The sequence below is a fragment of the Clavelina lepadiformis genome, chromosome 1, assembly GCF_947623445.1.
Source record: "Clavelina lepadiformis chromosome 1, kaClaLepa1.1, whole genome shotgun sequence".
NCBI lineage: Eukaryota > Metazoa > Chordata > Ascidiacea > Aplousobranchia > Clavelinidae > Clavelina > Clavelina lepadiformis.
In genome coordinates, this window is record NC_135240.1 from 6,823,347 (window position 1) to 6,846,842 (window position 23,496).

The 23,496-nt window shown below is 36.5% G+C and overlaps 2 protein-coding genes and 2 pseudogenes across 2 annotated transcripts; 1 reads left to right on the top strand and 3 right to left on the bottom strand.

The window, feature by feature from the left end:
- Positions 1-1,110: 1,110 nt before the first annotated feature.
- Positions 1,111-14,263, top strand: LOC143464906 (TBC1 domain family member 9-like). The gene is made up of 23 exons (XM_076962954.1): positions 1,111-1,441; positions 1,603-1,751; positions 1,870-2,081; positions 2,286-2,556; positions 2,742-2,923; positions 3,133-3,240; positions 3,479-3,617; positions 4,217-4,308; positions 4,863-4,989; positions 5,313-5,451; positions 5,637-5,758; positions 6,205-6,339; positions 6,497-6,712; positions 6,851-6,964; positions 7,226-7,357; positions 7,806-7,930; positions 8,151-8,249; positions 8,432-8,543; positions 8,660-8,828; positions 9,112-9,513; positions 9,711-9,862; positions 10,664-10,780; positions 12,848-14,263. The coding sequence occupies exons 1-23, from the start codon at positions 1,216-1,218 to the stop codon at positions 13,541-13,543; spliced, it is 4,236 nt and encodes a 1,411-aa protein (XP_076819069.1). The 5' UTR covers positions 1,111-1,215; the 3' UTR covers positions 13,544-14,263.
- Positions 14,264-14,501: 238 nt separating this feature from the next.
- LOC143464914 (phosphatidylinositol transfer protein alpha isoform-like) lies at positions 14,502-16,930 on the bottom strand. Its single transcript, XM_076962969.1, has one exon. The coding sequence runs from the start codon at positions 16,911-16,913 to the stop codon at positions 16,062-16,064; it is 852 nt and encodes a 283-aa protein (XP_076819084.1). The 5' UTR covers positions 16,914-16,930; the 3' UTR covers positions 14,502-16,061.
- Positions 16,931-16,935: 5 nt separating this feature from the next.
- LOC143464921 (phosphatidylinositol transfer protein alpha isoform pseudogene) lies at positions 16,936-19,328 on the bottom strand (annotated as a pseudogene).
- Positions 19,329-22,573, bottom strand: LOC143464929 (phosphatidylinositol transfer protein alpha isoform pseudogene; annotated as a pseudogene).
- Positions 22,574-23,496: the final 923 nt, after the last annotated feature.

The following is a 23,496-nucleotide window of genomic DNA, read 5'->3' on the forward strand; positions in this document are numbered from 1 at the left end:
TTGGTAGCGTAAGAAATTAAAGAAGGCGAAAAGTGTGTTTAAAAATTATTGCCATCAAAAAACGTCCACGCTCTTGACGAAAAATAAAATGATTGATTGACCTCAACGGTAATGAGAGTAGACAAAAGTGAATTAATTGTGCGGATTACTGGTATTTTTCTCGAAAAATACATTTTTAGCATTTCTGAAATTAAAAAATAGGTCTCCTGCGCTGTAGAAAGTTAGGTACAACTAGGTACCACACTTCCCAAATGTTGCCTTTTGCAGACATAATAGGCCTACATACTTCGTTAATTAATATGAAGTTATAAAGAATTCCAATTTATACTAGCCTGTTTATTGCCATGTATGTACCTTATGTAGTCAATCATATTAAGAGATTAAATATGATATTTTGTAAACCTCTTTCCACAAACTTGCGGTGTTGAAAGTATTTTGTAAAATCCTCAATTTCTCACCTTTTATTGATAAACTATGTGGTATGCCATTTCTCATTTTATTAATTAGTGTCGCCTAATCATCTTTTCCATTCAGTTTTAAATGTTTTGTTACATCCATTGCTGCCAACCTCTTATAAATGTATTCCATGCCAATCAACGCGCTGGTTTTCGCACTGAATTCTTTTCCATAGAGGCTGAAGAAGATGAACTAGGCTATTTTAAAGCTCTTATATAGCAAACAAAAATAAGTTCTTTTGATAAACATCGTGTGCATAAGAGAAAGGGGACTAGATTTGTGCATTAAAGTTAAACTTTTTGCTTCTATTTTTGCTCCAGACCTCACTTCGCTTTCTTTTTATACCGTCTGATAAGTTATCGACGTAATTGCAGAGTCTATAGGTGGACCTAACATTTTAACTCCTATTTATCTATAAAACAAAGTATGGAAACTTCTTTGCACTACATCACTTTTGAGTTTTCACTGCACTTGCAAAATTTCATATTTCTTAAATTCTAGCTGATTGGAAAAGATCAAATTCATCTAATGAAATATTGCGTAAATTAAAAATTTGTCAGGTTGCTTGCAAACTTTCCAGTTTTGGCTAGGCCTAGTTGTTTGAACTACTTAAAATTGTCTGACATAATCACTTGGTAAATTTTTTACAGATATTTGGCTTGGGCGTTTGATACGTACAATGTAGGACACTTAAAAAAACATCAGTTAGATGCGAATAAACCCACTGTTTTTTTGTAAGTATAAACTGTTATCTGCAAAATGTGGATGAAACCACATGAAGTCCTGTTGGCGAATGCACTGTGGGTTACCGAACGAGAAAACACATTCTTCATTCTGCAAAGACGTAAAGGTCACGGTGACAGAGGCTTGAGTTCAATTCTTGTAAATACCTTGGACACAGTTTTAGATTCGAGTGCAAAAGTTTCACCCTATCGAATTTTGCATCAAACTCCAACTTCTGAAATTAGCTTTCAAATTGCTACTGGTATGTTTTCATAGTAGTGGTTGATAAATGACTTAACACCTGTAACATTTAAAAGCACTGTAAACTGCAATTGAAAAACTAAAATATCAGTCATAATGTAAAACTCATTCTTAACTTATTTGCACATTGGTGTTATGTGTTTCTATGAATGTTTTTTGAAGGAACTTCCAAACGTGACATATTTTCCAAATGGGAATGGTTAGAACAAAATTTGATGAAAACTTTGTCTTCTTTTGAATCTGAAGATGATGCCACTGATTTCTTACTGGGAAAGATTGAGAGTCTGGTTGCAACTCAGGGAAGACCTGCGGTATGAGAACTGCTGTTTGTCTTATTTGGATTATTCTCTTGAGAGTAATAATATACATGTTTATTGTAGTACTGGTGATGTCATAACGCTTCGATTTATGGCTGAATTTCATTTTTAGTCCAATGAAGGCAACAATAGTAAAAAGTTCAAAGAGGCGTCGATAAAATTCCGCCGTCTGTTTGGAATGCCCGACGAAGAAAAATTGGTAAACTATTACTCATGCAGTTACTGGAAGAGAAAAGTTCCAAGACAAGGCTGGTTATATCTCAGTGTCAACCATTTATGCTTCTATTCATTTCTGCTTGGTAAAGAAGCGAAGCTCATAATTCGGTGAGTGATTGCTTGGGTAGTGGTAGCTTCAGTGCTATTTTGGATATATTGTATGATATATAACTCCTATGTCTTTGCAAAATGTTTATTTGTTGTTTAGATGTAACAGTTGCATGCCAGTTAAATTTTATTACATATAATGTATAATTTACTTTTTGTTGTTATTGATATAATCCCTGTGTAGCTAGTATTTTGTTTTTCCAGTTGGGTGGATGTTACAAAAATGGAGAAAAATAATACGATGCTTGTACCTGAAAGTATAAACGTCACAACCAGAGAAGACAGTTATGTGTTTTCTATGTTTATGAATATAAGCGAAACACACAACCTCATGACACAACTAGCAAATATTGCAATACGCCAATTGCTTGATCGAGAAACTTTTGAAGAAGACTTTAGTCTCAAGGACCGTGGCACAGTTGAAACAACCTCTCGTAACTCAAGCAAACGCAGTCGTAACCGGAAAAAGAAAAAGGTTCGTCCGTTTTCTATTATAGCCAGTTCGTTGGCCATACATTCTGCTAAACATGGTTTGGTTCTTATTGTCACATAAGTGTATGTAGTTGAACCGCCCATTTCCCAGCTTTTGTTTCTGTAAGCAATGCTCCTGTCAATATACATGCACATACGCAGTTTATTTTTATTACGTCGCCATTTTAGGTGTTCACTTTGAAAAGAGATCTTGATGCCAGGGCTCGCAGTGAAAAATATCGATTTCTTTTCCGTTTACCAAAGAATGAACGATTGGACGGCCACATCCAATGCACTTTATGGGCTGCATATGAGAAAAAACATATCTGGGGAAATCTTTTTCTTTCTCACAACTACATGTGTTTCACTGCGTAAGAACATGGCATTTGTCCACTCAGAAAACTTGCCAAGTTTTTTTTTTATGTGGTTTACTTTTAAAAATCTTCAGCCGACATATATATACCAAACTCTTTTGTTTAAGATTAATGTTCTTAATATTTTTATGATCTGTCAATGTCTGTTGCTGATGAAGCTTAATCAGTTAGTCTAATGCAGACTTAATTTAATGTTTCACATGAAGACAATTTCAAGAAGTAGTTCATCTGGTCATCCCAATGAGAGAAGTGAATATTGTGGAGAAAGCTGACAGTTCCAATGTGTTACCATTCCCCATATCTATCAGTACCAGGTAGTCGAACATTTGTTTGTTTTGTGATTAAAATCCTTTTCAAATTATAATGTAAGTCTTCATGTAATATGTGTTCCACTTGATACAGTATAACATAATTTTATTATTGGCTAAACTATGCTGAATCATCATACGACATAAATCATGATGTATGTGAGTTAATCTGCAGGTGTTTATATTTTTAACTCCACGCGTATTTTTATGTGTTCTTGTTTTTGTATCTTTGTTTGGGTGGCAGGGGCAAGATGACATTCCTGTTTGGCAACTTGCATGACCGCGATTATCTTCTCAATCTTATTTCTGATTTCTTGTCGAAAACAAAACATCAAAGCTTCAAGAAATCATCCTGTTCAACCCCAAACTCGGATACTAAAAAGGTAAAATTGTTTCATTTGATCACTGATTAGTGAAATGTATTTAATTATTTTTTTTTCAATATAAATCTATTTTTCAAATAAATATTATAAACTAGACCATATTATTATTTTCTTGCCCAAGCGTTACATGCTGTTTTAATCTTTGTCATGTTCATATCAGATTGCGTTATATATTGTCTAACATTTATCAATAATACTGTATAATGTTTTTTGTTTACTAATTAGTAATTTTTGTTAATTATGTCTAGACTAGTTCCCTCGAAAATGCCCTCACATGTAATTGCACGTATGAAAAATTTACATCCATACTCAAATAGAAATTGCTTCATTTTCATATTGTTCAAACAAAAACAAGCCTTATAACCAGTCAAAAAAGTTATGCTAAATTGTGAGCATTATCGTCATCACCATTACTATTTGCAGTTTGTTGTTGTTTTTGTGTTTGTTACTTATAATCTTTAATGTTATTACATCATAATTGTGCTAATGATTTGCAAGAATATTACATCATCGGCCTGACATCCTATTGATGTATACTTATTAATATGTGGTAGTAGGGTCAGTTGATCACGTGTAAATATTCAATTGTTCTGTAACAGATAGTTTCAGATCCAAGTGACTCTTCAGAAGGAAATGATGAAAGTAATAATGTGATTGAATTACAACCAGCACTGGCAACAGTTTTCAGCAGGTATCGATTCTATTCAACAGCTTGTCACTGTCACACAACTGCAACTTTTTCATAATTTGTGGTGTTCCATTTTGCTACGGATTTATTGAAAGTCTTTTATGTATAAATAGTAGGGCTGAGCTAATACGAGCCCAAACTGGAATAGATTCACCGAATATCGCCTTTTTGGAAGATTTGGACGAACACAATTGCTAACAATGGTGAACCCGAACCCGAATACAATACTACTTACAAATTTATCGACTGTTCTATAATGATGCTGCAGTGCTCTATTTTCCTGGCTTATCTAAAGTAGAGTCAACATTTCTTACTGAAAATGTTTTACTGAAGGATTTCGCTTAAAACTCAATTTGCCATTTAATCATTAATTTTTAGCAATTAAGTCACGTTACAAGCAAGATTTGGCAGCTTTTTGATAGAATTTTATCATTTGGTGCTGATACGAATAGATTCGGGATTTATTTGGATTGACCTTTATTGTATTCGGGTTCACACAAACCATTCTCGTGGCACAACCCTAATAAAGACTTGTCACCGTAATTGTTTTTCTATAGACGAGATCCGAATGACATCGATGCCAAAGAAACAGTAAAGAAGCATCTTTGGAGTATTCACTTCTCAGAATATGGTCGAGGGGTGTGCATGTATCGCACGCCCAAAACCAGGGAGCTTGTAATGAAGGTAAATGCTGGCGTAAGATTCTTGTTATCTAATCAATAAAAAACGCTCCGATATGCTGGTGATCGAATACCCTTCTCTTAAACAAGTGACTCCGTCGTTAACTCAGCAACACGAGGTATTAGCCAGCTTAGAAACATAACATGCGATGGTTGTAGCTTTAGCTAGCGACTTTCAATCTTAGCACAGTGAAAGCCATCCTGTATCTAGTAAACTATATTATGTCTGTTTTACGAGAGAACCTTGAGGTATTGTATGATTAGATTATAACCATATTGTTATTAGAGTCAAACACTAGGCTACCATGGAATTTTTTTTTCTTGCAGGGCGTTCCTGACAGTCTCCGTGGTGAGATATGGATGATTTATTCCGGCGCCATCAATGAAATGGCAAACCATGAAGGTTATTACCAATCCCTGGTTGAAGAGTCTACCGGAAAGTCAACCCTGGCCACTGATGAAATAGGTAAAAAAATATGATTTCCCTTATCTTGTGAATACTATTTTGGTGACTTTGAAAAATGCAAGATGCAAAAGCATAGATTTTTACGTGGCTGATTGTTTTCTTTTAACTCTTTTTAATTTCTCACTTTATGTGAAATTGATTGGTAGCGTTTTGTAAAATATCTGACTTTGGTGATCTCCTCGTAGAAAGAGACTTGCATCGATCATTGCCAGAACACCCGGCATTCCAGTCAAAAAGAGGAATTGACGCCCTGCGCCGAGTCTTAACTGCCTATGCTTTTCGTAATCCCAGCATAGGATACTGTCAGGTGAGTTTAGAATGCTACTTGGCTTCTTCGTCTCTTCTTACTAGAATACAGATTTTTCTACATATGTGTGACAACAATTAATATACTTTGGTTTTACGACAACGTGAACGTTCCAGCGACTTCCTTAACATCGTTAGGTTTTTCTGTGAAACTTATTTATTTTTTTGCATTAAAAATGTGGTCAGTGAAATAGGAAATGCCCACTACCATAGCAAATGCAAATTGAGTCAGTAAGCTTATATGTTTGTTGAGCTTTTAATGTAGAATGTTTCACCTGATTTAATAGCAATATATTGCTAACAACAATGGTTGTACCATCAAAAGGAAAATTGAAAACTGAATAACTTTCATTTTGGAGCCGTTGTTTGTTTCGCAATTTGGTCGTAACTTTCAACAATTACCTTCTACTAAATGCTACATTTACATATTCAAATTTTTCTTTGAAGGCGATGAATATTGTGACATCGGTGATGCTGCTCTATGCAACAGAAGAGGAGGCATTTTGGCTCCTTGTCTCCCTCTGTGAGCGATTACTCCCAGATTATTACAACACGAGGGTGGTCGGTGCTCTTGTTGACCAGGTGGGGACTTTTCTCATCTCGAAGTTTAAATATTTGCTCAAAACCCAACAACATATTACTTAACCACACGGCGAGGTGTAACTTATTTAACGATATGGTGTTAAGATTTGAGCCGATTGGTGAAATGAAATTTACCGATTGATCTTTAAATCGCCAGGGAGTCTTTGATGATCTCACAAAGATCTATCTTCCTCGTATCCATGAGAAGCTGGAGTCGCTTGGAGTGGTCCGTACCGTCACCCTTTCCTGGTTTCTCACCCTCTTCCTGTGCTCTATGCCGTTTGATTCTGCTGTCCGTGTTGTTGATGCTTTTTTCTTCGATGGTGCTCGAGTTGTTTTCCAAATAGCACTGTGCATACTAAAGGCAAATGAGGTACAAAATTAAAAACCTCAAGTTATCCGTGTTTCCCATGATGTTTTTAATCTGTAAACTTCTGTCAATTTTAAGCTTATGCCTCACTCTGTATCTAAGATTTCACATTTTAATACTAACATTTTTAAATCCTTCAAGGAGCAATTACTGAAATGCAACGATGATGGTGAAGCGATGACTATTCTCGCATCTTATCTAGACAAAGTAGGAAATCGTGACACAAGAGTGCCCACCTTTACTCATTCCTCACAGGTACGACTCTTCGAACATTTTGTTCGACTCTTCTGTTTAATAAGGTTATAGAAGAGGATATTTAATCATTTTTTCGTAAACCCTGGTTGATCATAACGCTTAACTGTTAGTTTAGTTAACTTGCTTTGTTTACAATATTTCCTTCTGTGATTATTTATTAATTTGATTATAATTCTTTGCCATATTCTTTCTTGATTGTTGCTTGACTCATGAACCTGCCTATTTAAAAAAATTTTGACTTCGTATCATTTGATACTTCAGGTCTTTGTGTCCCCTCCCACCTCCCCAGCGCCACCTATTGACATATCTGAGCTGCTGACCAACGCCTACTCTCACTACACACAGATCAGTGCCGAAACAATCGAAAACATGAGATTTAAACAGAGGATGACGGTAAGGAATGTGGATTGTTACTGTTAAAAATGCCGTAATTGCCACATTTATACTTTGCATTGAACCAAATCTGTTATAATGGAAGTGTAGTTGGAAGCTGCTAATTACAACCACGGACATGAAGACTTTTGTTCAGTCGCTTTTTGTCACTATTTTGGTAAAAATGACTATCCATGTAAAAATCAATCTTCTTTTAATATGATCAGTTTTCTTCTTCGTGTTTTGTGCTCTCGTACTCGCTGTGCTATTGCGTTTGGGCATTCATGCTAAGTGACATGGTCATCATACTTTAATTCTTGCTTCATATTTTCTACAACGGCACTTGGTCAAAGTTTTTCCACAATGCAACAGTTGTCTGACTTCAAAAAAAGCAATACTTCTTATCAGTGAACAAACATTGCTGCATAATCATAATTCAGAGACTACATTGTTCTCAATTAAACTGTAGGTTGTACAAAGACTTGAAGATGCAACCACAAGAACAGTTGTCAAAGCTTTGCAGAGCGAGACTAAATTCTCCGATGAGGAACTCAAAGATTTGTTTCTGCTTTTTAAAGAAGAAAATCTCACCAAGTAAATTTCATTACAGTATATATTAACCAGCTTTCACTTTGTCGCATTCTTTCCTTTCTCGTTGGTATTGTCGTGCGTGCGATTGCAAACCCGCTAACGTTAACTGGTGATTGGTGTCAAGCATGCGAAACCCAGTTACTTCCAGCTGAAGTATCGATGAGAGCTTTATTTTTAACACTCATGCATCTTGCTCAACATGACCAGTGTAAATTGTACGTAGGACATACTGGGGGGCAAGTGGTACAGCAGTGGACAACAACATCCACGACCCATCGAAGCCACAACAAGAACAATACAAAGCTGACGTTGATCAGTTCAGGTCAGTTGGTGTCGGTATAAATTGATTACTCTTCATACTTCATTGCCTTGCTACTACAACCTGCTACTAGCACAGATGTTAGGTTAAGCCGACGCAGTGGAATTGCCAGTGCCGTCATATTGCTTTTTACTTTAACACACAATGAAACGACGCAAGACAATCGTTTTGCCTCTCTTTGACAGATTGCTCTTCCTTGCTTTATGCCCGTGGTGTGATGGCACTGCCACTGACAAATTAGCAGATCAGGTTTTCCGTCTTTGTGTCAAAAACGGAGAAAAACTGATGAGTTTTAAGGTAAGCGTAAGATGCTACGAAAAAATTTTGATCATTTATATATCTTTGCGTGCAGCGTGAACCTGATATTTTCAAAACAACAAACTACTGTATATGGCGACTTTCATTTCTGCCAGGATTTTGCGTTGACACTCGCAGTGATCTGCCGAGCGGATCCCCAGCAGAAGCTCTCTCTTCTTTACCGTCTCCATCTTCCTCCTGCTCTCCCTTCTCTCCTGGATGAAGAGGATGCAGAACTTGGTGTTGAAGCTGATCACTATTTCCATGGCACAGAAGATGACGCAGGTAATACCATTTCTTGCATCACGTTGTGTGTTGTTTTACGTGGTTTCAGTTGACAATGAAAACGTTTATTGATCTAGATCTAGATGATTTAGAATTACTATTATGTTATTACTATTAATTGGCACTCAGTTATAAGTGTTTTTAGTTAGCTTTTATCATTATTCTTGAAACGCTCTTTGCTTTTGTTGTGTGTTCAATCCTTTCTAGGATATGGTCACATTTGATCAAATGATATGATCAAAATCCTGATATCTTTATCTCACCAGCTTCTACTTTTCGGCAGAAAAAAACAAGAAGGGTCTTGAATCTCCATTCAACTTGACCTCAGTGTCCGGATATGATCTCAAACGCTTCGACGCAGATGACATCATCATCGACAATGAGCTCATCACTGTGCGAGCGGTCGAAAATTACTTCTCCACGGAGAAAGCGGATCAGCAGATGAAAGAGAGCAAAGTGGTCACCCCAGCTTTTGGTGATGCGGGAGGCATCACGAACAAGTCGGAAAAAACGCAAGACTCGTCTTCTGATCAACCTCCGTTAACTTCAACCAATGATATCGAATTAAAGCCTGCAGAAGTGACAGATTGTGAAGAAGTGAATGAGTCGACAAATTTGGAAAGCCACGAGTTGGATCGTCCAACTTCATTGTCACTTACATCAGTGCAGTCGGAAGGAACACAAGGTTTTTACTAACTTTAAGTTTTAGTGTGAAACTTGAGTAATTCACGTTACATGCTTTTTTCAACATGACCCTACTCTCTTTTTTGTTAAAGAATCAATTTTAATAAATTCCCCTATAACATGGAATCTCCCTCGTGAAACACAACACTTCGTTACTACTCGCCACACAGTTATATTGCTATGTTTGTTTGTTGGTAGGTGGGAGCAGCGAGTACGAAACAAATCTCACTTCAGATGAGACACCAGCAGAAACTGCTGACGAGGTGAAAGATTATAACTATTATCTTGCCAAGTACACAAAAGAAAAGTCGGATAAAGTATCCATGAAAGATCTCCCACATTTAAGTCAGGTTAGTATGGAACTGGCCTTGACCCTTGCAGCTCATGCTCTTATGTGTGATGAGATTTACTACCAAAATACTGCGTCGTCATTCAGGGATGTTAACTCATCTTTATCGTTGCAAACTGGCGACACAATTCAAGTTGCCTAAAGAGCAAGTCAAATTCTAGTCATGTGAAAGTGTCATTATCATTACACAGACTGAGTCACAGCAAAGTCACTAATGTTGTGGTAGTCCTGTGTTCTTTTTTACACTGCGTTGATGTTGACGATAAGCAGTATGGCAAATCCTTGTAACATTCGATCGTGTGTCTAATCTTACTTAGTTATGACGCGTCTTATGAAACCTGGTATGTTGAGAAGCAATTTTTAAAGAACTTCTTCTTAGCTAAGAATACGATTTAGTGGCGGGTTAATTAAAATGGTTGCATGAATCACGCCAATATAAATAAAATTTTGATACTGACAACTGAAGTCTTTTCAGCAAAGACTAAGGTCAAGTCTTTAAAAAGCTGACTCGATTCAGATTCTTTCATAAGCCTTTGCCGAGTCATAGTGCATCCATTGTGCATGATGTGTGGATAATGTATAAACTTATATTCTCAAATTCATTTCATATTCAACCTAGCGCATAAAAAGCACGATTATAATGTTGGAAAAAGAGAGGTTAACGATGTTTGATGCTAGTTATTAAACGCTAAAGTCTTTAACGTCAATACCTAACGTATCAGCTAACGCTACTGGTAACGAAATAAAACAGGTTCTTCAATGTAATGTTATCATTGGGTTTGATAATACACTTTTTATACAGGATCAGTTTATCCAGCTCTGCAAGACGATGTACAGCATCTTCCGTGACGATCCTAGAGAACAAGAGCTTTATCCTGCCATAGCAAAGGTGGCTTCACTCATCCTACAAATGGGCGAGGTAAAGCTACTCCAAGCGTACTATAAACTTACGATGCTGTGTAGATGTGCTGTCACTGTGATTGGGTTGTTAGAACAAGTAAAGACACAAACGTGATGTTTTAACATTACTTAAACTATCACTTAAACTGTAAATTATCGCCAGCTTTACAAAGTAATTTTTACCGCTAAACCAGTTAAAAAAAAGCACAACAAACAATTTATGCTGGTGGGTGCAATTTCGTGGTTATCGCTTTTATGCACTTGCAGTTGTTGATATAACAAAATTTGTGCTAGATATCTGGCGGACAGCACGAAATACAACAAGCATTCGTGCTTTTTTGCCACCGCATAAACGTTGTCATGAACCAAACCTTGTAGCAATAAAACCGAACCCGTTAAAATTCTGATTCCATGAAATCGCTAAAATTTTCCACCCAGCTACCGATGTATGCTTTAATCCTACTTTGGATGTCTTTTGTCCTTGAAGTTGATAATGGCGTCTTTGTAGTTAAATAACGAAGCGGTAGCGGAAATAGCGAGCGTACAATAATGCGAATTGACCATCGTTATAATCGACTGCATTTTATAATAGGTTGATTGGTTTAATGTCGATATGTTTAATATGTTGATTATAACTTAGTAGTAGTGCGTCAAAAGGAATTAGAATTTTAGATCCGATATTATTATTTTAGAACAGCGTGGTCCAACTTCTTTTCATCGCGGGCCAAAATCAGAAAATTTTTTTATCTTGCGGGCCAATGTTTTTAAATTTGAACTGAAGAAATGTGAAATTAGAACTGAAATTAGAATAGTTCAAAATTTAGCTATTAAATGCTGATCAATGTGACATCTGCGGTCGAGGTTCTTCCTCGACAATAGCGACTATCAAAGCTGACTATCAGTTCGCGGGCCAAAAAATCGGTGCTCGCGGGCCAACTTTGGCCCGCGGGCCTGCAGTTGGACCACGCTGTTTTAGAACAATGGCGACGTTTATTAAGTTTACAATGAATTTTAAAATTACAACCCGATTAAACGATTAATCGGTGTAAACTGCAAACTAGTTTAAATTTCTCATTTCAAGCAGTATGTAGTTCCTGCATTCACTAAATATTTCACGTAAATAATTTTTAATTTATTTGTACATCCAATGAGTCGCAAGTTCCACGTGGCGTATTTATTGCGTGGTAGATATGTCACAAACCGCTTGTGCAGATCGGTTATTAATTAACCTGGTACGGCGTGATGCTTGTTGGCATTCATTGGCATGGGTCTTACATATGCAATGTGGTTTATGTTTGCGTAAAGGTCGACACGTAGATATCGTCAATCGTTGGAATTTTCTGAATTGACGCTTTATACCGGCTACCACCCGTGATAATCTGGGGACTAGATAATTACGCGCATAAAGGATTTAACAGTGCAATGTAAATAACCATGCATGAGCCATACGTCACCTCTTCATCAATATCATGCCGTACTGTGCGGAATGCAGCAATTGGATTTGGGAAATTTTCCACGCGCTTTATTTTGTAAACATTTGTAGGGCGATTGGATACCTGGATGGCAGTACAAAGGAAAATTGGTTCTATCTCGAACGTTTAGTTTTTTATTTTTAATCTTTTTAAAACGCTGGATGATTGCGTCATCCTTTTAAATTATTACGCAACTAAATTATCTTTATTGCGTCATTTTTATTTCAACTTAACCCGAGGTAACCCGGAATAAGGCAATTCAGGTCACCTCTAATCGATTTTTGTTGGTGAAGAGCCAATTAGATGGCTGCGAGGCTGACATTTTCAATAAGCTCAATTTAGTCTTTACACATAGGTTATGGTAAAGTTTCAAAAACAGGATTTAGCCTGGATGATTGAATAAATACAAACAGTAACACAGACTGGACTCGCTGGTACCGTTTCGGGTAACTGCGTTTACTGTTTGGTTGGGTTTCTTTGCAGCAAATATTACTCAAAGTTGTCACAAGACCAACATAATATCGTCTCTCATAACATTGAACCATACTTTCACTTAAAATTCGATGCAATGGCACCAAGATATCAATCCTAATCTTGCCAAAATATTTTTATAGGTAGGTAAGCAATTCAAGACCACAAAATCCAACTCAGCAAACAGCAATAACACCACAGGTGGCGCTGAAACCACGCCGGTGTCGGCGGTGCCGATTAAGATCGTGCCGTTGGAGGAGGAAAAGTCGTCTCCGGCGTCATCCGTTGCGACGAGCAGCGATTTCGTGCAGGTTTCCAACTACCAGATCACGAGCGACACATCGGATGGTTACGCCAGCAACGGGTCGGATAAATTTGTGCGGGTGAAGGAAGTTTCCAACGCCGCGGAGGAAATTTCATCGGAAACATTTTCAGATAAAGTCAATGAGTGCGCGGACACCGTATCCGATATAACTCTCAGTTTAGCGCCCGAAACTACGTCTTCGACTTCGGTCGAGGCAGACGCCGGCAACGCGTCCATCGCCGATGTTGCGGAGGCCAGAGGGTTCGAAAAATCACCTTTAAAAATGCGAGGCATTGTGACGTCATTCGGTACGCGTATCTTCGACGACGAAGGATGGTCCGTTTCGTTCGAGCAGTTCTTGGCGTCCGTTCTCACCGAGCCAGCTTTGTGTGAGTTCTTCGAGCGAAAGCACAACATCGCTGAATCTGTGGCACGACTTCGAAACCGCCACGCTGTAGAACGCCAGATGTCAACTGCCTCTATCAGTTCCATCGATGGCCAGCCTTCAACGCCAACATCATATTCGTCGAATTAAGTCATTTCATATAGAAAATTGTTAACACATGTTTTTATTTCCTTCCATCGATTAACCCGTTAAAAAGTCGCTATGAAGCTAGCTGTCATTTTATCACAACGATTATTTCACGTAACTCGCGTTCCATGTATTGCCCGTGTCAATGCTAGTTGCTTGTAGTTGTCAACAAGTGCAATTGAAATCGCCAGAAAATCTTACCAAACAACTTTACACGCTGTTCTGTTTAAGATATCGTCGTATGTGTGACACTTTTGCGTTCTCTCTTATTCACGTTTTTAATGTAAACCACAGTTACGTAACATAACCTTTTGTGAATCATTGCTTAATGACGTATTCCCTTATCACGACAGGATTGATCCCACAATAATAAACTCGTGACGTCATAATTTCCTGCCAACTCGAACCATAGAAATAATAGCGCTGTAACAGAATTACAAATCGTATTCACATAGGTTAAGTTGAACATCAACTACAGCGCTCAATGTAACAAAGTCCATGCTATGTTTGTCTATTTAACTTTATTGTGTGTATTTTGGAAATTGGACAGAGTTTTAGGCCAAGTTTGTTTTATTTCATCTTCTCAGCCTGGGATGTCATACTAAGCATTGATCATGTTCGTGCAATACCTTTGTGTTGATTTGTCGTTGTATTGGTGTTAGTAAGGTGCTGGTAGCAGCAACGAATACATTGGATAAAAGAACACAAAAAACTTGTTCAATTGCGCGCAGTCAGCGGTTCCGGGACGTTGACTAAGATTGCGTCATTCACATCTTTTGTTACATTCCGGGGATTTCCCATCGCCTAATCTGAGCACTTCATAAGAACACGAAATCAAAATGGGCATCATGGACTAACTGAGTATCTCAAATATAAGGGCCAAGTGGCAAACAATCTTTCCCTATGACACAATCAAATCTTTGACAGTCTTCTTGGACAGTGTCCCTAAAGTAACAAATCCTTGTTATTTTATTGCATATTTATTACACACAGCTACTACACATTTAGGGCACACAGCATCAATGCTAGTAAAATTACATCGATGGAAAAGCTTAACCATGTTCATTGGGTGTTTTAAGTTTCACAGAATGGCACAATTTAGGAGTTCAGAATTTAGAAATATAGTATTTCAACTACAGCGCAAATGTCATATATTTGCAGGATCCAAAAGTCAACGATTAAAAGGGTTTTTAATTTGAAGATTGTGGAATAAATTTAGACAGGATCATGATTGATAATTAATTAATTGTATACTTTATAGTAGATGATGGCGCCTAAAATAAATTCTGTTCAGAAGCTTATGACAAAACATATGAAGTTAAGTTCAATGATGGCACAGTTTACACAATAATCGTATAAAATCACAGGCAAATATCGAGATGGTTTTGTTAAAAATGCGTGCAAAAAAGCATAGTGGTAACAGCTATGAGTACAAAATGTGCAACTTATATAAAAAGCGTATAAAAATATAAAGGCCAACTAGAGGTAAGGCAAGTTTTCTGTGTTAATTTAAACAGTAAAAGAAACACAATCTACAACACAGCACAGCATATGATAAAACACGAAACTAAAGACGTACCATTATATGAAGAATTCCAGGCTATGAAACTATCAAACTCTAGCATAAAAAACAAATTATCGTCATACTCATAACACAAAAACATTCCATTTAATATACAGAAGGAAGATGTTAAAACATTGGGTTTGGTCTAGTTAAGTCACAGTCGTATAAAGATGTTTGTTTGATATCATTTTGGATTGTAAAAATATTAAGACCCCATCACAAGAAAACAATAAATACTCATATATATATAAATGTGCAATGAATAATGATGCTGCTATTGTACAAATGGCATAGATTTAAAAGTGTAAAATACGTAAAAAGTGCATAATTATCCTACATCCTGTAATAGCACAGCTTCTTTCATAATTCCTCAAGCATATGTACAAGTAGGGCTTTGAAAAGAACTTTTCTAAAACAGACGCCCAATGTTAACAATAGGCCTGTACAGTTTCTGCCAGTGGTTCCCAAACTTTTTCAGCTTGTGGCACACTAGAAAAATTATAAAACGCTCGCGGCACACTTGCAAGAGAAGAAAAGTTGCTTTAAAAAATTACCCTACTCTATCGGCAATGCCATAATTGGTTTCATCGTCACAGGTGCTAATTTATCAGCTATTGAAGCAGTTAGAAAGCTTTAAAGTCGCATTTGCTTGTCTGCATGCCTTATTTTAAATATTTATACAGTTCTTTTCCAAAATCCCAAAAAGATTCGCGGCACACCTGAGAATCTGTGGCGGCACACAGTTTGGGAATCACTGGTTTATGCCATTATGAATATGATGTTTCCAAAAACCGTTTGTTTTTGTTGGGATAAGTAAACATTCTATAACTGCAATAGAAATTACTTTAATTCCACCGTCAAATGTTATCAAATAAAATGTTCATGTATTCTGGTTGCTTTCTTTTAGCACTCGTTCAAACAGAAAAAAATCAAAAAGAAAACATGTCTAAGAAACATTCACTCTGCTTCCATCACCATACCCTTTATGTTTCCAGTTCGGCGCATTGTTTCTAAATCTCTTTTGGTCTCTTCTTCCAACTTCCTTATATCTTCCATGGTCATACCGAACCAATTATCCATCCAACAAACAACCTGGCGATGGAATGTGGTAAAGAGCCTTCGCTGTTGCCTCAATATCAACGCTTCAACCCTCGTTTGCAATCCCCACCATTTAAACTTGCATGAAACCAGCTTGTAAGCACACATGTAAGCTGTCTTCTCAGCACCAGGGTTGTTTTCCTCTCTATCAGATATTTCTTTTTGTGCTTTTAGCTGCTCAATCCAGTGTGATCCGAACGGTCCCCTATTTGCTTTATGAGATTTAAACAATTTCGGGTCAAACTCTGCACGATAATCTCCACGACTGATGTGATCGTTTACGATGTCTATTTTTATGACTTCTGTTTTTTTCCACTCGTTTGGTGGTAATTTGTGAACGTTTTCAGACGTGCCTAGGTCAGGAAGATGCAAAGTCTGAAGGGTAACTCTGAAATTGTCTTTCATGTAGCCAGGGTTGGTGATTTCAGTCCTACATTTAGGGTAAGCATTCCAAGCTTCTTCTAATGCACTAAGCGAACCTTTTGGTGCCAATAATCGTACAAAAGCAGGAACACGAGATTCAAGATGGTATAATTTCTTAGTGTATTGCCCCCTTTCACCATCTTTCTCATACGGCTCGTTACATACCATCTCTACCCCTTCTCCGCCACCTGTTTCGTTTTTGCTCGCTTCCGCGGTTGACCAAAGTTGAGCAGTCTGGTACTCCTCCACAGTCATAGGCAGCACGATCCTAAACTCTTTTCTTAGCATCTCTAAACCCTAAGCACGCCACCTGCAGGACAATGTAAGTAAAACAAATCAGAAAAAATATATTAGCAGTATTCGAGGAAAACGTATGATAAGGAAAATGCGACTATCACCGATAAATTCGTACATACAATCAGTACGTTAAGTATTAATTTTGAGCTGTATATTGATATTTAGATGAAAGATTGCAGCGATATAAAGCGCAACGTATTGTGTAGAAATGACTGTTACAGTTTTCATGTGCATCCTGTAACCCAGCAAAATGAACATATCTAATTAAACATATAATGTATATTTGCGGTATGTTACTTATGAAAAGATTTGATCACTGTTATAGACCACATTCCATAGATAAGTTACTACTTTAAAGTTTGAACATAGTTATTTACTTTTTATCTTACATGAAACGCATTAGTAAAATTACATCATTACAATACATAATTCATTCTAAGAAATATTATACATTGTCTATATTATTAAATGTTGTGATATATACACTGAAACACGAAAATCATGTGAAAAGGTTGAACTGTATGAAGTACACAAATTTATACATTAATTTATATTGCCTAACGTCGTCGAGCGATACATATCCTTGCACACCCAGGAAACCAACTAACCAACGATACATGTGAATTTTCAGGTATATATATACACTTTGCACATAGTGGTTGACTGCATTACAAAATTAGCACATAAACCTAACCTACGTTAAAAACGAACAGCAATAGAAAAGAATAAGGTATTGCCATGTAAACCCCTTTTCTTCCGCAGCTAAAAATTGAAACACACATTTTGGGCAGATGGATTGTTATTATATGATATTGCAGAAACTAATATTGAATTTGAATCCTAATGTAATTAGTGAATGTATTGTTGTTAACCATAACCTTAAGAGACAAATATATGGCAAAATGTAAATACCTAGTACAGTAAATATTGACACACCGTTTACTCCAACATGACAAAAAATGATTTTCAAAAATGTAATTGCGTCTAAAGTTTAAGCATTTGTGGTGTTAAAAATTCACTTTCTGGTTCTTTATATAGCTTTTGAATAACCCTAAGAAATGCACTATGGCAAATTTAAATGTACGATATAAGCATGGTTAATCTTTCACGTTAATAAAAGACATTTTGTTGATTAACGCACTTATGTATGGTATATAAATGACAACGAAGTTAGTGGGTTGAAAAAATCGTTATTTTTTGCTCATACCTTGTACAACTGCTATATGAACCAAACGATCGATATTCACTTCAAAAAACACGTCGTATATTTGACTGTGGCAATGCATAATCACTTGATATCACTTATTAAGAACTTTTAGAGTATTGCAAAATGCACTTAATTCCATTCATGCAAATATATTCATTCAGAAATACTGTAAATTTTCAACCAAAGCTTAACTTTCTGATCAGTTTAAAGCAAAACTTTCTAGTGTTAACAAAGCGATGTGGAACTGCGCATAACCTCAATCATTGCTCATAATACTAACAAAATAGATACTGAAATTAACTACTCAGTAAATTGACAACAAACTTAGTCTTCCTTTACAACCATGCCACGAATTTTTCCAGATCGTCTCATTTCATCCAAATCTTTTTTGGCATCATCCTCCAATCGTCTTATGTCATCCATGGTCATTCCATACCAATTATCCATCCAACAGACAACTTGGCGATGGAAATTGGTGAAGAGCCGTTTTTCCTGTCGCATAATAATTGACTCCACTCGATTCTGAAAACCCCACAACTTAAACTTGCACGTCACCAGCTTGTAAGCACACATGAAGGCGGGTTTTTCAGCACTTTCACAATTTTCACCATCAGAGATTGCCTTTTGTACTTTTAACTTTTCTATCCAATGCGCATCGAATGGTCCTCTGCCTGCTTTCTTGGATTTAAACAATTTTGGATCATGTTCCGACTTGTAATCACCGCCATCAATCGGATCATTAACAATGTCAATTTTTATCACTTCAGTTTTCTTCCAATCAGCTTCAGAAAGACCGTGAACGTTTTCTGATGTCCCTAAGTCAGGCAAATGACGACTTTCAATTCGAACTATAAAGTCGTTTTTCATGTATCCTGGATTAGTGACTTCGGTTTTACAAGTAGGGTAAGCATTCCAAGCTTCTTCGAGAAAGTCCAAGGACCCCTTTGGTGCCAAAAGTTTGATAAAACGAGGAACTCGAGAGGCAAGGTGATAAATTTTCTTGGTGTATTGACTCTTTACGCCATTCTTTTCGGTTGGTTCATTATTAAGGACTTCAATTCCTTCACCACCACCAGTCTCATTTTTACTTGCTTCTGCAACTGACCAGAGCTGTGCTACTTGGTATTCCTCTACCGTCATGGGCAGGATGATTCTAAATTCCTTGCGCAACATTTTGCTTAATACTTATCACCTATTGACTTAAATAGAAATTGCATGAACAGTGAACGATTGCTAAAACATTTCTTATTGCATTAACCGGAATTATGATATATATAGTAAATTCAACACAGTAAGCATTTACAAAATGATACGAAATGAATTCTATCAGAAATATGAAATTTGTTACTCTAAAATTGTAGACTTAAAAATAATTAAAATTCTATTTATACCATGACAACTAATGCAAGCGTATGTATACACATGAAGAATATTATTAAACTTAGATAACCTAAATAACACAATCAGATCAAAATGAGAAGCACAACGAAGAAATCATATAATCTTCTAACTGGAAAAATATAGCTTGCATACATTGCAATTTGCGCCTAGTTAAAAAGTTATGAATATTAAAGACAAAAAAAACACTTTACAATAATGCTTAAAACTTAAGTTCTCAGCAGAGGGCTGAGGCAGCTGCATTTTCATTGACTATGATTTACTGATTTCCCATTTAAACAGGATATATATACATACATCACTACAAATAGCTTAATTACTTTCAAAAACAAATTGCACCATGTGAACTATTCTACCAATAAGATGCAGAAAAGCAAAAATCAATTACTGCAAATCAGTTAAGTCTTAAGCGTGAGAGTTTTTGTCATTGCAAACTTAACTAAATACAAATGGGTAGAAAAACATGCCATCTGCAAAAGTGGAACATGAAGCTTTGCTGAATGAAAAATAAATAGAAAATCAATGAAGAGAAGGTTGCATTGTACAAATATACAAAATTTGTGAGAAAAACGGTGCTTCTGTAATGAAAGCAGGGTAGCAAAGATCAACTAAACTAACCAGCCACATACGATAAATAATTTCCATCATATAATCCACATTAATGATTGTAAATTGAGTTAAAGCTCATCCACAAACATATACTTCTCATGGGTGATGACTGATGACAATGGAACCACTCTAAATACTAAAATGCAACTGATGTAGCTGATCTAATCAACGTAGATATAATAATAGTCATTAGTTCATGACATAATTTCTGTTACGTATACGTCATTAGTTGCACTGATTACATTAGCTACATTAGTAGTATATATTAGCTGCGTTAGATTCATCAGTTACATTAGCTACAATTTGGTATTTACAGTGCATATGAAATATTGCAATATGGAATGAAAGACAAAACTGTGGCATCGATACAAACTATTGCAATTGCTTTGAGATATACACTTGCACTTCCAGTGGATAAAAAACAGAGCGAACAGAAAATATAATTAAGAGCATTTCATCCATAAATAAAATCAAAACATTTTACAGTGATAGCCTTGCTATGTGCAGCTATCAAACAGGTATCAAAAGATAAACGATAAATGCCGTAAATTCAGAATCAAAGTGTTTAGCATGTAGATAAAACTGGTTATGTATACTTTTAAGTAGAATGACATAATTACGTCTTTGAATGGTTGGAAAATAGATATTTTTTCGTGTACAAATATTCTTTCTTTAGCCAATAAAACCAATTTATAATTTTAGTAAAACCAGTAAAAGGCACAAAGCCTATTTAACATTTGAATATGTTTATCATATACAAACTTTGACAAGAACATATTTACAATAAAAATTAAACTAATAGCCTACAACAATTCAACTACTAATAATGATTTAATCAACTTTCATCCCACGTATTTCTCCAGTATTTCTCAACTCATCCAATTCCTTTTTAGTTTCATTTTCCAAAACTCGTATTTCTTCCATCGTAATCCCATACCACTTGTCCATCCAGCAGACCAACTGGCGATGGAAATTGGTAAAAAGCCGTTGTTCCTGTTTCATAATCGTAGACTCGACTCGGTTTTGAAGAAAACGTACCTTAAACTTGCACGACACAAGCTTGTAAGCACACATATAGGCAGGTATATCGGCATCGTCAGAATTTTGTTGACTTTGACATATTTCTTTCTTTTGCCTGAGCCGGTCAATCCAGTCTGTGCCAAATGGGCCTCTGTTTGCCTTCTTAGATTTAAACAACTTGGGATCGGATTCTTCTGAGTAATCCCCGGAATTGATCGGATCATTAACAATGTCAATTTTTATCACCTCCGTTTTATTCCATTCTTCTGGTGACAATTTATGAACATTTTCTGAAGTTCCAAGGTCCGGAAGATGTAACGAAAGAAGACAGATCTCAAAATTTTCCTTCATATAAGTTGGGTTGGTATAAACCGTTTTGTAGTGTGGATAAACATTCCATGATTCTTCTACCACATGCGTTAAGCCTTCAGGGACAAAAAATCGAACAAACGAAGGAATTCGAGATGCAAGGTGGTAGATCTTTTTGGTGTATTGCCCACTTTCACCATCTTTTTCATACGGCTCATTTTTAATTACTTCAATTCCTTCACCGCCACCAGTTTCATTTTTACTTGCTTCGGCAACACCCCAGAGTTGAGCTGTCTGGTATTCTTTGACGGTAACGGGCAGCACTATTCTAAACTCTTTCCACAACATGATTTTAATGAAACAGTAAACTGACAATCAAAAGTAAAAATAATTAATTGAACACAATATCAAAGAACACCATTTCGGTTTCCAGCTGTTACTTCTAAACTCCAGCATGAAAGTCTGAATGGGTCTTAAGAGAAATTAAGAACTAGATAGTGATGTAACATCTCTCAACAAAAGAATATTTGACACAGTTTTTTTGTTTAAGAATATGCGCGGATGCAGCCAAATTCTGTAAATTAGAGCTATATAGACAAGGTATGTTTCGAAATGTGAATGCGGTCAAGAAGCCATATTTATTTAAAACGGACACTTCTTGCCGCGATAGGGATGAAAATGGCATAGCCTGGTCTGCAACCTACATGCGAACCACTATGGTAATCATTTTTATCAATAATAGTACTACATTAGCGACTTGCTTGCAATGTTTGAGGCTGAAAGCTCGGGTCTAGTATACAACATGCTTTTGTATGCTAGACCCCAGATGCTGTCAGCTGCTGGTTGTGCACTTGTATACTAGACCCGTCCGTTTGGGACAATGAGCAAAGTCATCCATCATTCTAATTTCTAAACTTGGAAAATGTGCAGGCGCACATTTCATGCCTTTATATGACGAGCGCATTTGCTTGGAAAAAAGTTTTACATTAGTCGCTCAGTTTCCACATTATCCAGTTTCAAATCGCGCTAAACCACAGCCTGACGGCAGTAGGCTACAACGACAACTGAACAAGCTTAGCTCACAGCCTTGCGAATACGGTAAACTTATTAAAGCTCGCATATTTCGCTGGATTAACTTTAACCAAGGTAGGGGGGATTTAAGCAACGAACAGCAGCATTGTAAACTGGAAGTTCAAAAAATTGAACTATTCTCCCAAAAATCTTAACCAAATAGCAACGTTGGCTACACATATTGCTAACTGACCGTTACTACCCCAAATGGAATATCACGTGATGGGCGTCAAGATTTGCCATGAACGGCTGAAACAATCAAGGTTGCTAGATTAAAAGTTTCTTATACCTAATTCCAAATCACAAAAAAGTCGAAAAAGCTAGAAAAGTCTTGTTAACTGGTTTTTAACTACGAGATTATTTTTACTTCGCAACTTGTGGGCACGATACCAGCGTGATTGCGCCCACAAACCGGGACTAATAGGCTTATGGATTACAGAATTATTTTAACTGATTTTAAAAACATTTATCATACCATCAATCAAGTAAAGCCGCAAACTGACGCCAGTCAGCAAAAAGAAAGCCAAATTTAGGTACAGTAGTAACAGTAGGCAACTTTGCGTTAAAAAGCCAACATGGTCCACTCCGCCAAATGAGATAACCGATGCTTTATAAAGTGTTTGTGACAAAATTAATCAAACGCTTTCTAACAGTGGATAACAACCATAAAAAACGCTTTTTGATGTGAAACTGTTAGACGATACATTCATTGTTCATACGCAAATTGAAAATTTTGCCTTATTGGTATTTCATAATACAATACTGGCACTCAGAAATCTTTGGATGAAGTATTTCATCTTCTCTACAGCACTGTTGATTAGAATTTTAAGCGCGTAACTACGATATGAGGATCTCAAAATTGTGCGAGTGCAGTAAAATGTCTGACTATTTTTTATTATACAGGTGAGTCTTGCTCAGGTAATAGCGACTTACGAAATGAAGCGTTGTGAATATGACGTC